This window comes from Crotalus tigris, unplaced genomic scaffold (genome assembly GCF_016545835.1).
Source record: "Crotalus tigris isolate CLP2741 ecotype Arizona unplaced genomic scaffold, ASM1654583v1 scf7180000019007.31208882:3723066, whole genome shotgun sequence".
Taxonomy (NCBI): Eukaryota; Metazoa; Chordata; class Lepidosauria; order Squamata; family Viperidae; genus Crotalus; species Crotalus tigris.
This window is the reverse complement of record NW_024097321.1, coordinates 232,771-251,211: the sequence shown is the minus strand read 5'-3', so window position 1 is coordinate 251,211 and position 18,441 is coordinate 232,771. Positions and strand designations below refer to the sequence as shown.

The 18,441-nt window shown below is 36.7% G+C and overlaps 1 protein-coding gene across 4 annotated transcripts in view; it reads left to right on the top strand.

Annotated features, from left to right (window-relative positions):
* RGS17 (regulator of G protein signaling 17) overlaps positions 1-18,441 on the top strand; it is a 62,928-nt gene that overhangs the window by 38,089 nt on the left and 6,398 nt on the right. For 3 of the 4 annotated variants that reach the window (XM_039358283.1, XM_039358284.1, XM_039358281.1), the window contains exon 3: positions 13,247-13,336. In XM_039358283.1, coding sequence (XP_039214217.1) covers positions 13,247-13,336 — 90 coding nt within the window. The remainder of the gene's footprint in view (positions 1-13,246; positions 13,337-18,441) is intronic. The other variant, XM_039358282.1, reaches the window with a different exon arrangement.

The following is an 18,441-nucleotide window of genomic DNA, read 5'->3' as shown; positions in this document are numbered from 1 at the left end:
GTGCTTATACTTGCTATTGCAGTATTTGCATCTTTTAATGCTTGTGCTAGCTGTTTCTTTGAAACAAGCTTCAATGCAGGCAGCCTTATTCTGTTGTTTTTGTGCTGTTCTAGATGCTCAGTTATTCTTTGTTTCAATTCTTTTATTTCTTTAGTTAGAAGGTTTTGTTCTTCCTGAGGAATAGGCGCCTGGTTTCCAAATGAGAACAGTTGTATATCTCTACTGGATTCTTTCACTGCCAACTCCCCCTGGTTTGCCTCTACATTCTGAATTACTTCTTGTAAGGCTTTGATTTCTTTGCCCTGGGTAAACCTTTGCAGTTCGTCCAATTCTGTTTCTGTAAATACTTTATTTCGTGTTATAAATCGGCGTTGATCTGCTAGTCTCTGTTCTGTTATTTCTGATTCTGGATGTTGTTCTTTCCAGAACTGGTGCATTCGTTTTAGATATCCTCTTCTTGTTGGACTTGATCTGTAGTAACAGATCATTATTTCTTTGTTTTCCATCACTGTGTATCTGCGACGGGTAAACACCTTTTCTTCCAGTAGTTCTGCAGCTGCTGGCCCTGGTTGCTCAGCCAACAGTCCTGAGTCCTGTAACCCATTTTTCACCAGATATCCAGGAACTCCAATATCTAGCGCGGACCTTGTTAACCCGGGCGACATCCGAGCCGGTATGGCATTCTGAAATTTACGTCTCACCATATTTTTTATGGGAGAGACACTCTTTGTCTGACTCCTCTGATGAGACCTGTCCAGTATGGTTGAACCTCTGGCATAACTCTCATCTTCCTCAGAGTACACAAGCCCCACAACCACGTCAAGGTAGTGCCTCACTGGGGGTATTATTATTATTATTATTATTATTATTATTATTAATCATTGCACAGTCAGCCAGATGTTAAGACTGGATTTGGCATTTTGTCTACCTATCAAGTCCTTACCAAGGACCTGAGATAGGCAGATGTGGATGTTTGATGTTATTACAGATTATTATTATTATTATTATTTTGCTTTGATATTAGGAAACTACTAGACTACTTATGCAGTAAGGTACACTGAGTCATGGAAGCTAAGAACAAAGCAAAAAGATTATTTCATTTAAAAAAAGACAGATAACCCTTCTTATTCATTTTCTACTGGTTGGAAATAATTCATTATTGAATCAAGATTCTTAAGCATTTTTGTGGACTTTCCCAACTAAGGAAGTACTGAGTCTTTTGTATTTGTATTCTGTTTAAAAGTCATCTACATATTACCTGCACCCTCCCAACTACCAATTCACTTTGTACAATTACCTTAGAGTTTTGAGGCAGAAAGTGAGAGAATGTTATGATTGAGCACTTCTATACTTGTCTAACATTTCCTGACTCTGGAAAGACAGTATGTGTAAAATGAACAATGTCATCGGTTCTTTTTCTTCCTCTGCTGATTTGCGTGTTTGACATGGTTCAATTATTCAGTCACTAAACTAGATGATGAAGTCATATCTTCATTTCCTTGCCAGCTACTAACATACACTTTCCATATGGAGCTGTCTATCCCTACAGTGAGGCAGAAATAATAAACATGTAAGAATTCAGTAATACAGTTTACAGTACGGTAGTACAGATTTGAAAGGAAAGCAAGAAAGCAGCACATGCAAAGAAGAGGGTGTACTCATTTTTTAATTTTATTTTCTTGATTTTAGCTGTAAGGTAATAAATCATATCTGTATTCATCCAGTTCATATACCATGGCTTATAGCAGTGTTTCTCAACCTTGACAATTTTAAGGCATGTGAACTCCAACTCCCAGAATTCCACAGCCAGCAATGCTGGCTGTGGAATTCTGGGAGTTGAAGTCCTTATTTATTTATTTATTTATTTATTTATTTATTTATGAGACGTATATACCACTTTAAGTGCAAGCACTCTCTAAGCGGTGTACACCAGTAAGCAATGTATATATATATTGTGATTGCCCCCAACAATCTGGGTCCTCATTTTACCTACCTCGGAAGGATGGAAGACTGAGTCAACCTTGAGCCGGTGAGATTTGAGCCGCTGACCTGCTGAACACAGTCAGCTAAAGTGGCCTGCAGTACTGCATTCTAACTGCTGCGCCACCTCGGCTCACATGCCTTAAAATTGTCAAGGCTGAGAAACACTGGCTTATAGAAAGATAATAACTTTCATCTGAGATACAGCTAAGGTAGATGCTTCTTTCCCATTCAGTTAGCATGACAGCTTTAGTAGCCCTTTTTTTCCTCAAGGGAAGCAAGAACTTCCGTTCCTAAAGTTGCAGCCACCCAATCAGCAACAGTATGTGGGAATAGCCTTGGGAGACAGGAGAAAGAGCTACAGCCTAGACAACAGTCGGATAAACAATATCTGAGATGGAAAGAGGAATGTGGGTGGAGAAAAGTCTCAGAAGGGACACTCCCTGGTTTTGGGAGAGTAACCTTAAGGGAGGGGGAGGGGTACTTTCAGACTTGCAAGATTCTGTTATTGTAACCTTACAGAAAAAGTTCTGCCCAACACTATGAAGGGGCCTTTCTGAGATGGTTTCTCCAACTCACCCCTCCTTTGAACTCAGATTTTGTTGATCACACCATTGCTGCAGTGCTTCCTCCTGGTCATTCCCACGTACAATTACATAATCTGTCATTCTGTCTTGCAACACTGCACTAATCTCTAGCTAGGGTGATGATTAAAATCAAGAGGGAGCAGGTGGGGATATGTTTGTCTTCCCCTTTCTTCCCGACACCAAACTAAAAGGACAGAACGAAATGCTTTAGCCCATACTTTATAGGTAGCCACAGCCATTAGTTGCATCATCGTTGTAACAATTACACTGAAGTTTCCCCAATGATAGCTAGCTTTAGCCTACAGAAGGGACAAGGCATCTTCATCTCACCTTGGATAGAAGGAATCAGCTTCTTTTCCTACTGTGTAAGAAGATAGACAGCACTCCCTGTTTCTCTAATGGCAAACAGCTTAAGCTTAAGAACCAGCCAATGAGAGAATGAAAGAAAAAAAAAAGAACATGTTTTTCACAAGGTGGAAAATGTCTTCTTGTATTTCTGGTTAATGGCTGGGCCTCCTTCCTCGGCCGATGCCTTTTCTTAAGTATTCATATTGCACTGGCCTTCCTAAAGCCATGCCAATATTTAACAATCATTTTGCCTGTTCCAGGAAGAAGTGTTACCAGGAAAAAGAACTGTACTTCTTTGAGTGAAATACGGGTAGCAAATAGGAGTTTTTGCATAATGGTTTTTGCATAGATTTTTCACACATAGTGTTTGTAAAGCTTTGCTATGATCAAAACAAATTATTATTCAAAATCTTGAAAGGGACGAAATGAAAGGAGAGAGGTTGACACTTAGCTGTACAATGTGAAATTGCAGTTTTTCTAAATTGGTTGAGGATCCCTTGCCTTCCAAGTGACACATAGATTATTTTTTTAAACCAGCTTCAGGAATGGATTATCTTGATCCTATAATGGTAGAATACCAGTGTTGGAACTGGGGATCCCAACAGCTTCCAGGAGTGAACTAAGAATTTGGAATCAGCTGCTGACAAAAAACCCAAACCCAAAACTGTTTTCTTTCCCTCACACTGTTTTGGTGGTCTGAAAGCACTTCTTCCTGACCTTGTTACACAAATACAGGTATTGTATTAAAAGCCCTAATTCCCTTGTATGGGTTTAACTGCAAATAAAAGTACAGAAAGGTGCATAAGCTATGCTTTTGTCATTATTTTTACAGCAATTTTGCAACATGTTTGACAATTATAGTCAAATGTTTAAGTTTCAGGGGGGTTTGTTTTTTTTTAAAAAAAGAGGAAGGGAGGAAATTGAGGTTTCCTCACTATTCCTCACTATTTTCTTGTATTGAAATTTCACTATCTATACTAATTTTCAGGCTCCTGTATTTAGTTATACTGCAAGTGTATGTAACATTATCATTCAGATCTTTTTTCTGAACTGATACTGTGTTTCTCCAAAAATAAGACCCAACCAGAAAATAAGCCTTAGCATGATTTTTCAGGATTCTCATAATATAAGCCCTGCCCCCAAAATAAGCCCCAGTTAAGATTGTTAGCCAGATGGACACATTTAGTACTGTATTTCCCCGAATATAAACCCTAACCAAAAAATAAGCCCCAATGCATCTTTAGGAGCAAAAATTAATATAAGGCCCGGTCTTATTTTCGTGGAAACATGGTAGTGGATTGAAAGCAAGGATCCTTGTTTACACATTTATCTTACTGATTTAGAATGGAGGGTGTAGCACATAAAAATCATACGTCTTTTACTTTTAACACTCTTAAAAACTATTGGCTATTGTCTGCCCATTACTTCAAATGGGATGCATTTATAAAAGCCAGAAGCAAACTAACCCAACTTGTGTGTGAATGGAACCCACTGATTGTGTGTAGCAAAGCCACAAGGACTTTGTTGGTCAATCTCTCCTAGCAAAACTTTATTAAATGCAATTTCATTCATATGAATTATTTTAATTTTACTATTTATATATAAGTTCTTCTTTATTTTGTGAGGTTAGGAGACTCCTTTCTTGATGGCTAATTTGAAAAGCTCTGGTAATTCTGGACTCAGCTGGAAAAAGCTTTATAGAAATTTAAAAACTTGCTCTTCTCCTGCTGAAATCTTTGAGTTCCTTCCATACAGTTTTCATTATGATATTTTTTTTTATCAAGTGAACAGATTTTTTTTCCAAAGTAACATAATTCAGTTGGTGCTGGTTTTCCTCAAAAACTCAGTGTTTGTACTGACTTGATAATGTGGGTTTGCACAGATAGCCATTATTATACAATGTGATCAGGCATTACATTTTATTTCAGTTGAGATATATGCAGAGGTGTCCCTGATATATCTATACATAGAGTTCCAACACTGATGATGTCATGATGCATATGATATCATTTACTTTCTCAGTTTTCCATTTGGAACCCTCCCATGCTTTCTCACTGCTTCTTTTAATCTTATGTGTCTCAAGGCATCCAATGATTTAAGCCTCTTCCTGTGGCAAGAGCACAGAGTGGTGTAAAACATAAAGCATCAAACCTGACTGGCAATTTGATGTAGAAGATGAGAAAATGCTGCTGTGATGTTGGCTAACGTTTTATGACTGAACATGGTGAACTGACTGCTTAGTACCTTGATGTAGTATCCTTGGATTTCACTCAGCAGAATTGTTAAATGTTACTGGTTACAAAATGAGGATATGAATCAGGATTTGCAGCATATGTGTTTGCTATTCTGCAGAGACGCCTGAGATGCAAACACACTGTAAATTCTCTCTCTCTCTCTCTCTCTCTCACACACACACACACACACACACACAGAGAGAGAGAGAGAGAGAGAGAGAGAGAGAGAGAGAGCAGGGGTGGGCAGGCTTGCCACACCCATTAGATCTAAGAACCCTACCTCCTAAGCACAAGTCTACTTTGTGTGAAGCAAGATTTTAGAGATTTGAAGGAGCAATGCTTATTAATCCATTGTCAGGTGTTCACTGAATAATCACTTCCAAGGAAATTTGTCTGGAGGTAAACAGGGCAAGCAGCTATAAGACATGGTAGTGAACATGTTTCCTGCCAATAAAAAACAAAAACCAAGCAGAGCTCCTTAACAATTCTTTTGGTATATTCCCCTCCACGGCTTCTTTAAAGATGGAATATATTTCCAGAAACAATTGCTACTTTTCAATTATTTTCATTCGTTTGGCATTCCTAGAATTAATCAACTTAATGTGACCAAGATATTTATTTACGTTTTCATAATAAATTGAACCCATCAAACATACCGGTAATGTTTTCTTAGGCATGAATCAGAATGATTACATTCAGAGCCAAATTTGATCTTTCTACTGAGCAGCTCTGAGCAACTTGGGTGCGGTGCCCAGGTTGATGGCCTATAAGTCACTCCACCTGTCAAATATTTACTCTGTAAATATACAATAAGTCCTGATTCAGGAACTGTTTTCTGGGAGGCATTTTTAAAATAGAAAAATCGGGCTTTGTGATCATGATTAAATTGTTAATCACTTTTGTCTGATGTGAATGATTATTTTTTTTTTATTTTTCGTCTTCCATGGCCACTTTTCAAAATAAGACTGAACAAATTTCATCCTGTGGTTTAAGTTCGACAGATATTTCTCATGCATTTTTTTAAGACCAGCTATTCAAAAACATTTTGTTAGGAATTTCCAAGCAGGCAACTATATTTGTGCTTTGTAAGCACCGTGATCTCCCTCAATTTGGAGACACAACCCAAAGACCCATTAGGTGCCAATTTTGTTGAAGAGCTATGATTCTTGATTGTCACCGTAATGGGTGGTTGTGTGGGAATGCTTAAATTCTGCAGAGATGTGGAATGTTTCAACAATTTATTAATTAAATGTTATGTCTTTTTGGGATAATATTATTGGATCATTTTTGCAGATCATTTATTTACTGTATTTCTATTCCATTTATATTGTTTCCAATACCCAGAACACCTGGAAGTTTTGTATAGAATCATAAGGCTAGAATGGACCTTGAAGGTCCTCTAGTCCAACCCCCTGTTCAAGGCAGGAGACCTTATACCATCCTAGTCAAATAGATATCCAGTCTATTTTTGAATGCCTCCAGTGATAGAGCACCACAACCCCAGGAGGCAAGCTATTCCATTGATTAATTGCTCTCACTATCAGAAAATTTCTCTTTACTTTAGTTTTTAATTTAAAAAAAAAACAAATTAGGTTTTTAGATTTAGTTTTTAAAAACTAATTAAAATATAGTAACATAACACTCGCAACATTAAAAACCTAATGTAGACATCTTAAAATGAGAAACAGAGGGATACATTCACACAGCATATGTGAGTAGCACAAACCAACCCTAATTCTTAGGATGTTAGCTGCTAATAGCAAAGCCTTAGATTCCGGTTTGTAGTTTCAGAAAGACAGAAAGTGCAATTGTTTCAGCACCAGGTTCCTAAGTACAGGTAGTCCTCAACCTACCACCGTTCATTTAGTGACCATTTGAAGTTACAACAGTACTGAAAAAGGTGACTTATAACCATTTTTCACACTGACGACCATTACAGCAGCCATTACAGACAGTGGTCATGTGATCGAAATTGGAATGCTTGATAAGTGGCATGTATTTATGATGGTTGCAATGTCCCGGAGTCATGTGATCACCTTTTGCGATCATCTTTTGCAACCTTCTGACAAGCAAAGTCAAGGGGGAAGCTAGATTCACTTAACAACCATTACTAACTTAACAACTGCAATGATTCACTTAACAACTGTGGTAAGAAAGATCATAAAAAGGGACAAAACTCTCTTAACCACTGTCTTGCTAAGCAATGAAAATTTTGGGTTCAGTCGTAAATCGAGGACTACCTGTAGTAACCTAGCATTTAATTCAGAAACCTGAGCGTGGTATTCTGTCTCTGATTACCATCTGCTTTTAAAAGTTTAGAGTTAAATCAGACCAGATTATCTGGTTAATATTTATTCGCTGGTTTGGAGTGCTACTATGGCACTTTTTTCTCAAAATTGCTGATAAAGCAGTGTAAATAACAATTCAATATTGGAACTAGGGCACTAAATATCTGGGAGCAGGGAAGCTAGAAATCACTACTTAATAAAATAAAAGCCTTGAGTTTCATGGGGTTTTATTGAATGGCTGAGCAGAATTTTGTGCTTAGTGCAGTTATGACCAGATAAAGAAAAGTTATCATCCAACCTCCTGCAGTGAAAGGTGAAATATGAAACTCTTGACTGATTTATTATCTCACAGCCCAATTTCCTACTTGCAGAGGGTTTATTGTCTAACCACATATCATTCCAAATCAGCTTAATATGTCAGTTACAGCAGGAATAACAGTCTTGAATTTTGGAACTAAAGTACTGTTTTTGGAAACAGTAGAATTAAGCAAGTCTTTCAAGACGGCCTCTTTTCTTATAAACCAAAAAACGGATGAAATCTCTCATTTAAAAAGAAGCATTGCTATCAGCTTTTGCCCTTCTTAGAAATCTGACAGAATATAAATAGCTCCCTCTACATCGCACACTCAACCAGCCGGCCTAAAGAAATTTTCATAGTGTCTCACATGTTTATTTTCATTTAAACCCAGTGCCCTGCTTTTTTTTTTCCTTTCCTTTCTTTTTTTCCCCTTCATGGTGTACATTTCTTTCATTCAGTTGAATGGGTGTTGGGAAGAAATTACGTAATAGAGCCCATCTCTCAGTAGGAGACAATTGCAACCAGCTCAAAGAAACATTGATTTCAACCTGTACTTACATCCCTACAATAAGGACTTGCCTCAGATGATGGATAGGGAAGGACAATGGGACTCCTCCCTCGTTACCTCCTTACTACCTGAGTACTTTCCTCAAGGCCAAGTAGCCCATCCTCAAAACAACAACCTGCCAGGTTTCACAGCAATTCCATTCCTTTCCCTTCAGGCTATGTGAGGAGCCATCCTGCTCCAAGCTTTCAAACCTGATAAAATTCAACAATTAAGGCAAACTCCTTAATTTCACAACACATGGATAGACTTAGACATCGTTTCATCTGTGGAACTGTGACCATCTTAGATCAAGCCAAATCTAGAAATGCTACAGAAGCCTGGTACTCTGACAAACTGGCCATCAATAACACAGAGACATAAACTACATCTACAAACCAATCAAAAGAGACAATAAGCTGAAAAAGGAGGAGAAAATAGCAAAACAACCCTCCACTAGTCATCAACACCCAGATGAGCAGAGATTAATACCAAGATTAACATCAGACCAATGATCAAGAAGTAAATAATATCCCAATCAAGGAACTGTCAAACAAGCTAACAATAAAGAGGCCAATCAAAAAACACCCAAAACCATTCTTCCTAACACCGACAGGGCAAGCCACTAGAACACAAAATGAGAGCAACCCCAACTCTCTTTCAGCACTGATGACATTATCTAGTTTGGGTAATGAAACATTTGCAAGAAAACAATCTAGGCATGGTCTTTAAGGCTCAGTGGTTGGAACTGAAACTCAGGAGGCTGGCAAGCCAAAACTGATCACAGTTCTTGTTTCCTTTAAACAGACCATGACTCGTCTATTACACTCTGGAAATATGTCTATTTACCAGTCTCCTGGGAGAAGTTCAGCTGGCCCCTGTCCTGTTCAGTTGTTAAAGAATAGCTTAAGATCCTGTTCAACTAGGCAGGATAACAACTGCTCCCAGACCCGTCTGCCTTTTAATTGAATTTTGTTTTAAATATTTAAACAGCTAAACAGCATACTTTTTTTTTTACTGTAGATTATTTTATTGAATTGTTTTACGGTTTTTGCTTTTGTATACTGTTCTAGGACGTTCCTTATTCTTCATGGGAGAAAGAGCCATACAGTAATAAAATCAACAAAAGTATTTGCCTAAGATATTATCTTTTGACAAGAAAAACATGGGAAAATACACACACAAACACAAAGTGTTAACATTTAGTGTACCTGTGCATTACTGCTCAATATCTTAATCCCCTAGAAGGCAATTTTCTCAGGGAATGCCTGTAGTCCCAGGGCACAAGCTTCACCCAGGAAGCAGTTTCTTTACATACATTTCAACATCCATTCACAAAACAAGCATATTCAGCCCTTTCTCTAAGCTAAGTATTTTATTTTTTCTGCCTGTCTCCTGTTGTTCTCAATCCACCACTGCTACTTTTCACATACCCTTATAATTTTTAAAACTCAGCCGCATTGATAGTAGCATAATCCAGACCAAAAAACATGACAATAACCTCAAAAGGTTGCAAACAGTGCTGAATATATTGCCAATTATGAAGTCAATTATCTGCGCTGCTTATTGTAGTTTTATTGAAGTCCACAAATTTAGGTTTTTATTCTTTCTCTTGTAATACACAGGGTGTATTATATTATTGTACTTAGAAGTTTTCAAAGGTGTCAAATGAAAAAGCAAGTGCTAAAAGAAAATGATAACCAATCTGAGCATTTAATGTAACATTTATAACATATCGTCTACAAGGTCTGATTTTTTTATACTCTTTGTATATATGAAGGTCTCAGCATTCAATAAGTACTTTTCATATCATTTCTCTTATGATTTGGGCTCCAGTATATTGCCATGCCAGCTATTTATTGATATTACATATTTCTAAAAACAGCCTTTTAATTAGTTCATTCAAAATCACTCTGAATGAATGAAACCAATTGCAATGTGTGCATTTTCCCACAGTCAAATGCATATTAACTAATATGAATGATTGATTTCTTCAATTTGCATTATTAATTGCACAACGTTCTAGACCTGGAAGAAAAAGATCCATTGTGATCATCCGTTCTAAACCTGTATCCAGCATAAGAATCCAACTTAAAGCATTCCTATTGGTGGAGCTGTCCAACCTGCCTGAACACATCTAATAATGTTTTCATCTCACAGTTCAAGCATCCAGTATCTATGATCTCAGTTACTCTTAAATTGAAATTGCCACTATTTTTCCATTTTAGCTACTGCCAAGCTACTCTGGTTTTCTGAAACTGTCATGCCACTACCTTCTTTACCACATAATCCCAAAAAGGGAAGGTTAGTTTACTGAATGAAAATTGTCTAGTATGGTGGGAGCCAGGGATGGCTTCTTAAGAAGGGGTGAACCAAGGCCTCCTTTAGAGATAAAGGAGAAATCCCCTCGTTCAAAGAATTGATCACAGTAGAACCCATTCACACAACACCCCCATGACACTTTAACAAGCCAGGAGGGACATGGATTTAGAGAACAGGTGGCTGAGCTCACAGTCCTACATTTACTGCTGAATTACTGCTAAATCTCCATTACTGTCCAAAGACAATGGCATTATGATGTACCAACATTATGGTGCCTGCAAGGACAGAAAATGTTCAGAAAATAAATACTTTGGAAAAATAGATTCTAGCACAAACAGTTCAATCACAGCATAGCACTGGTTAAAGAAAAACTAAGAATGTTGAAATTACAGTCTGCTGTATTATAATTATAATCTGTGTACACATGATTATAATCCTTTCCAATGCAAAACCTCCTCATTGGGGAATAAGTCAGTGTCAGAGGAGGAGTAAAAAATCCTTCACTCAATGTGCAAAACAACACAGGTGGCAACAAAATAAAAAAAAATAGTCAAAGACTCCTCAAAAAAAAAATAACTACGTAGTCGTTTTCCGCCTCTTCATGATTGCCCACATAAGCCAGTAGTTTTCTCAATGTTTTTTTTCCTCACTCTTAAAAAGTGATGTTCATTTTCAGTTACTCTAAAGGTATTAGAATGTCATTCATGTGCCTTATTTTATTCTGATTTCATCCATTTATGGAGGGCAACATTTCCTTTGAGCTGAACTCAACTCTTTGTATCTGAAAAAATGTTTTCACACGACCTGTCATAAAAACTGTCAGTTCTTATTAGAAACCATTCAAATTTCTAATAAATAATTAGGCTTTTGGACAAAGACATTATCTTGTGAATAATATGCCCCCATAGATATGGACCACACCACTTCCATGTTAAGCTTCTGAGAAGTAAATACCTTGCTCTGGTAGAAAACATTGAGGAGATGTTAAGTTTGGGATCTGTTCCTGTTGGATGGTTAACATTAAGTTTTATTGTTTTCATGCTTATTTTTTACTCAGATCTGTTTGGAGTGAAATGGTATAGAAATATCAATAATATAAATATAAATATATTCATATTCTCAAGATCTAACAATGGGAAGTAGTTTATTATTAAAATAAAGAAATTTATATTGGCAAAGTTTTTGGATCAAAATGCTATTCATCATTTTCATGGTATATATTGAGTACATTCTGCCAAAACATCCTCTCACCTGCAGGCACCTAGATGCATATGTTTTATTCATTTAAAATGATATATACAACTTGATTAATTCTCAGGGCAATGTCATCAATCATTCTATGACAAGCTCCTTACACTGCTGAGGAAATGCTATTGTATTTTTGCCCTTGCTCTTACCTTTTTGGAGAGTAATTTAACCCCTTACAGATACATATTGAACAGAACTTTTGCATTTGACATTGAGGAATAAGACAGTTTAGACCAGGCATGTCAAACCCACGACGTATCGCAACTTTTTCCCCATTGCCGGCAATGGGGTGGGCACAGTTTCGTCGTGATGTGGACCTCAACACTTATTTTACATTATGTGTGGTTGGCATTCTGTGATCTCAACTGGTTTGTTCTTTACTTTATTCTTCTACAATGTGAGTTTTCTGCTCTAGTCTTGGCATATTAGTGGGAAGCCAAACATGACATTTGTGCCAGTAAGGGATCTTTTCAGCAAATTTTCAACACAGAAACAGTTGACTTCCAGATCCACCATAGCATACACTGAAGACAATTTTTCAGGATTAATACTACAACTCTGAAGCAGCTAGTTTCCTATTCTGCCTCCAGGATCCTCATGTCTCCCCTCTTCCCTGAATTATGGGGTTCCCAGAATGTGTAAGAGAATTAATGGTACAGCACAGGAATAAATGAATCGTGTCTTAAATGGTGTTTGTCATTTCCTTATGTTAGATGTGCTTGCCATATAAAAATACAAATTAGGAAATGTAAGGTATGTAAAGTATGGGAATTAAGCAGAGGCTCAGATCAGCTCTAATTGAAAAAAAATCCAAGTCCCTTTCATAAAAAAGGAAAGGAAAATGTTATGACTTCAATTTTTGGAAATTAACAACCAGTGCCACTGCAACAGAGGAGCTATGAACTGACTAATAGCACTGCTAAATTAAAGCTATTAAAATATGCAAAAAAATAAATGCCTCACTTAGAATTTATGTAATGGTTTTTAATTCTTCTACCCAGTCTTGAATTAGAGCATAATAAAATACCTATACTTTTTATTTCTCAATATGTTTCTATGCATGTGATTTTACTTAATACAGATAGAAAGGTGTATTGGAGTGATTTAATTACCCTATTGAACGAAATGTTATGGAAATTATACTTATTTTTTTATAAAAAGACATATTCTCCTTCTCTTGACCATATGTCAGTTGAGAACATACTCTGAATGGGAGTCTTGCAAAACCAGGCAACCCCCTTATGGGATAGTCAACCCTTGGCTTGTACTTGCTAACAGGAAAGTCTCACCTTAATTCTGCCATTTCTCTTAAAGCTCGGGCTTGTTATATATGTTTTACATTCATTACTTTACATTAATTTTCTCTAGACAAAATAAAGTGTTGTACTACATTGCAGCCTCACTGTTAGGAATGAAGATAGAGGGGACAGCACAGGAAGACCAACACACAGTAGCAAACTGGAGAGCATCCAGGTCATTGAAGAGTGGTAAGTTTTTCATTTGTATTCTCTGAGAAAATTGCTGAGGTTCATTCTTACACACTCTCTCCTTGTTTAGCGACTATTCAGTTTTTAAGTGAAATGGTGATTAGTGAACATATGACAGAAAGGGAGAGACAGAGAGGGAAAGAGAGAGGGGGGGGAAGAGAAGAGAGAGGGAGAGAGAAAGGGAGAGAAAAAGGAGAGGGAGAGAGGGAGAGAGGGGGAAGAGGAGAGAGAGAAAGGGAGAGAGGGAGAGGAGAGAGAGAGAGAGAGAGAGAGAGATGCTGCGAAAATCCCAGATTGCTATTGTCTCATTCAGATAAAGTTCTCTCAATTTTACCTGAATGGACAATAACCACATGGGATCTTGTCCTGTGCCTCACCTGTTTATTCCCCATTTTTTGCTCCCTCAGAAGGAGGAGAGCTTGCTTACATCAACTACAGTCTCTCTTCCTGAGCTGCTTTTCTCCACAGCAAAGTGCTTTCCTAATAAATGATAATGGGAAGTTAAACTGAGCTCTCTGACCTTAATTAGTTGATTAGAACATTCCTGCCTCCCACTGCTGCCTGAAACTGATCAGGCCTGGTTAAAAATGGTTTTTTTATTACTATGTAGACAGTAATCTACAGTATATCTGTTTGCAAATGGTCACTACCTGAAGTTGTTCTAAATGAGGAATGGCTGAATGCCTTATCTGATCTTAAGTTCACAGAAAAATTCCTATGCATATACATACATAAGAAAAAGTTACATAAAATTGCAACCAGGAATCTAGGTTTTTCATTTGCTTGCCTTGTTCTTTAAAGATATGTTTTAAAATACACTCTAAAATACACTTTAAAGTATAAAGTGATATACTTTTAAAAATGGGAGGGCCAATAATAAATTACCTTATGTAACCAAAATGTACCAAACCAGAATAAGCTTTTCTTCCATAACAATAAAAGAGCGATTAAGGCATAGAAGAGGACATATATACTGTACATACTATTTTTGTTAAATAGCTTACTTTAAAATATACCAACAAGAATGGAGGCAATGTTTAAAATTCACAGAGATTTTATTTAATGGAACCTATGAGTTTTTCAGGTGGAATTTTTGGAAGGCAGGAAGCACTTATATCACTCTTGTAGCAAAAAACATCTCAACATTTTCTTCTCAGACAGAGAATTACTCATTATTTCCTCCATTAAATTATAACAATTCTCATTTTAATGCATTCACTTCTAATTTGTGTTCATTGGCATAATTCTGCCATATTTAGCAATATTAATATTCCTGTGATATATTTTCAATGGTAGGTGCTTTTTCAAAGCCACTCTTCTTAAAGTGAAATTGTTCTGTGTTTATAATTTTCATTACTAGTTTTCTCTGATTTTGCACTTCATCACAGTGCCATCCTGTGGTCAAAGTATGTTTCTGCAATACAGTATCTACTTTTCAAAGCAGTTCCCTGTTATCTACTGCCAAGGCTTCATTTTTTGATTCTTTATTTATACTATTTGGATAATGTATTTCTCCACACAAATAGATGGTAATATACATTTTAAAATTCATATACACAGAGAGACATATACATACATACATACATACATACATACATACATACATACATACATGTTTTCCGAGGTTTTCGTGGGTGTTTGTATGTATGTCTTTGGTTATTCGGGTTTTCTCCCGCGTAAAATTGGAAGTGTCCTGGCGACATTTTGACGGAAGTCCCATTCGTCATCTTCAGGCTGGTGTTTTTGGCTTCGTGCTTCTAGGAGCAATGTGTGATCGTAGGAAGTGAACAGCTACGATCACACATTGCTCCCAGAAGCACGAAGCCGAAAACACCAGCCTGAAGATGACGAATGGGACTTCATCGAAACATTGCCAAGACACTTCCAATTTTACGCGGGAGAAAACCCGAATAACCAAAGACCTACATATATATATATATAATCAAATATATGCATAATCAAATATATACATAATCAAATCAAGCTTGACTATAAAGGTGCATCCTTGCTAATTTCTTGACAGCAACAACATGCCTTATTTTAGGTTATTCTTTTTTAAACTGCCCAGTTTAAGTTACATGCCTAGAATTCCATTGTAATCTCCCATCCAAGTATGAACCAGAGTCAACTCTGTTTAGTTTCTAAATCAAAACAAAAGTTGGGCAATTATTGCCACCTACTACTGTGAGACATTTTTCTGGGCTGCATACTACAGCATAAATTGCTAACTAAAGAAGAAGTGGGTGTCAGAGGAAGAGATAGTTAGATACTATCATCAACGCAACAAACATGAATTTGGGCAAATGTTGGGAGACAGTGGAGGCCAAGGGGGCTTGATGTGCTATGGTCCATGGGGTTGCAAAGAGTTAGACACGATTTTATGACTGAACAACAATAATTCTGTCTTCTTTATTGCCAGTTTATCAGAAGAGTATTTGAGCTTCAGGTTTTTTTTCTTAGAATGCTTTTAGTGTAAAAAAAAAAAAAGAATCATTTGCATCTTCTATAGAGATTTTGCACACATTTTTCTAATTTATACAAATACCTATTTCTGAAGAAATGTTTATTTAAAAAAACATAAAATGTCCTGCTTGTCCTTTGACACTTAAATTCTTCAAAGTTTGGCTTTTAAAATATAAATGCCCTCCAATTTATATAAAAGATATATCTGCAGCTATTTGTACACAGTATCAATTAGCATACTTTTGAAAAGATGTTTTTGGATAGATTTTTGATCTGGGAACCATGAAGCCAGTAGACTATACAACAGCAAAGTCTAATTCATAAAAGCATCCAAATTCAGAAACTCATCAGGGAATAATAAATAATGGTGTGCTTTGATGTCATTTTGCCATTATAAAGTCTGACAGAAACAAAGCATACAAATTTACTTCCAATGGAATAAATAGTGATTGTTTTTATATATCTTTAAGGTCACCTGTCCCTATCAATTGATCTGTGATTTCTTTTTATTCCCTGATAATTCCACTGCTAACCAATGATAGCAATAATTGCCAGAAGGTGCCGATAATCAAAATAAACAAAAATTAAAGTGCCAAAGTAACCATAATTATTTATTTAAAGATTTGCACTCCATATTTGGATAAAATTGATTAAAAAAACATGAACATCCATGTGTTTATAAATATATATGGCAAATGTTATATCAAACACACATAGAGTAAATCTATTGTACACCATAAATCTTTCCACTTCTTTTAATTATAAAAGATATATTTTCTCCCTAAATAAAAGGAAGATGTTTTATTTTTTATTAAAAGCCAAGATAAACAGACCAAAGCAGAGGAACACATTAAAAGATATTTGTTACAAAAACAGTGATTGAAGCATTTGGCATTAAGGAATTTCTTATCATTCCATCATGAATTCAGTTGGGAATTAATCCAGGACTTTCTTGGTAGCAGGTCCATAGTAGATCTCTCTCAGGACAAATGGTAGTCAGAAAGGATCAGTGAATCTATAAACTACACAATACAGTATGAACTAAGCCATGTTGCATAGTTGCATAGATATGATTTATAGACTGGGTACAACTTTTCAAGTACTCTTGAAGCACGCATCGGTTCATTTTCACTGTTTCCATTATGGGTGTTAAAGCTAATCTGAATAGGGTTTCAGGTGTCTGTTGCACAATAATGTTTTAAATAGTATTCCAGTCATAGTCCAAACTGAGGGAACTGTGGTTAATTTGAGGATGAAGTGGTGGCTCTCTTCCTGTTTCCTCCTCTGCATTCTGGAAACATCTAGAATTGTTCATTTCAAAAGAAATATATGCCAATTGAGTATCATTCAAGCCAGTAGGTCGAAATAAAAGAGAACTATGAGGATGCTGACAAAAATATAAAAAAGAAACAGGTGCATGTTAAATATTCATTGTTTAACAAGTGTTTTTGGTTGCTCACTGGGATTTCTCTTTCTCTATATAAGTCTAAATGTTATTGCTATTGCTACTTCCTTCTTTCCTTCCTTTCTTTCCTTCCTTCCTTCCTTCCTTCCTTCCTTCCTTCCTTCCTTTCTTTCCTTCCTTCCTTCCTTCCTTCCTTTTTTTCTTTCTTTCTCTGCCAACTGTTTCTACCACATATTCTTGCTGAAAAGAAGTAAAAGCCAACCCACGAGGTAAAAAGTTACCCATTCCAAGCAGCCTTATAATATTTGATTGGTGCCAATCTTGAAAGAGAACTTGTGATTAGACTTGAACATTGCTACTGATGCAGTAGCAATTTCATTGATTAGATGCAAATTTATTTTGGTGGGCTTTGACTCATAATTCACACCATGTGGAGCACCTTTCCTGCACAGTCTATTAATTTTGAATCCAATTGGAAGAAAGAGAAATCACTTTCAGAGCTTCTTCAAAGGAAAGTTAGAAGATGGTTCAGGTATGAATTCATGTCCTGCATTTTGACATAACATCTTCCAGTGCTGTTTTCCTGACTTCCCGTGCCTATTAAATCCCAAAGAAACACATTAGCAGGCAGCAATGTCTTGGATTTTTGAAAGTAAGACAAGTTGCAAAATGATAGAATGCTAACTAATAAGGGATAAAAAAATTTAAAGAACAGTACCAACATACTCTAGTCAGTAAACTCAAAATTCCAATTAAAAAAAATTGAATTTGAAAGGATAGTGAGATATAGTGGTGAAGATGTTAGATTGGCAATAGGGAGATGTAGAGTTTAGTGCATCCTCAGCCTCAGAAATTCTCTTGTGCCTTTGGGCCAGCCCAATCTACCTCTCACAGGGTGATTCTTGTTGGGGGTGGGGGGAATAGGAAGAAGGAGTGCTTGGAAGGCCTGAACTCCTGAATAAGAGACAGCAGGATGCTTCACAAATAAACGTTTAGGGAAAAATTCTTAGGGGAAATTGGAAGACATTTCAGCCTATATTATTGTTAAACAAAGTCCAATGGAAAATAAACAGCATTCAGTGAGGTTATAGACTGCACCAGGGGTCTTCAAACTTGGTCCTTTTATGACTTGTGGACTTCAACTCCCAGAATGCCTCAGCCAGGCATGCTGGCTGAGGAATTCTGGGAGTTGAAGACCACAAGTCATAAAAGGAGGACCAAGTTTGAAGACCCCTGG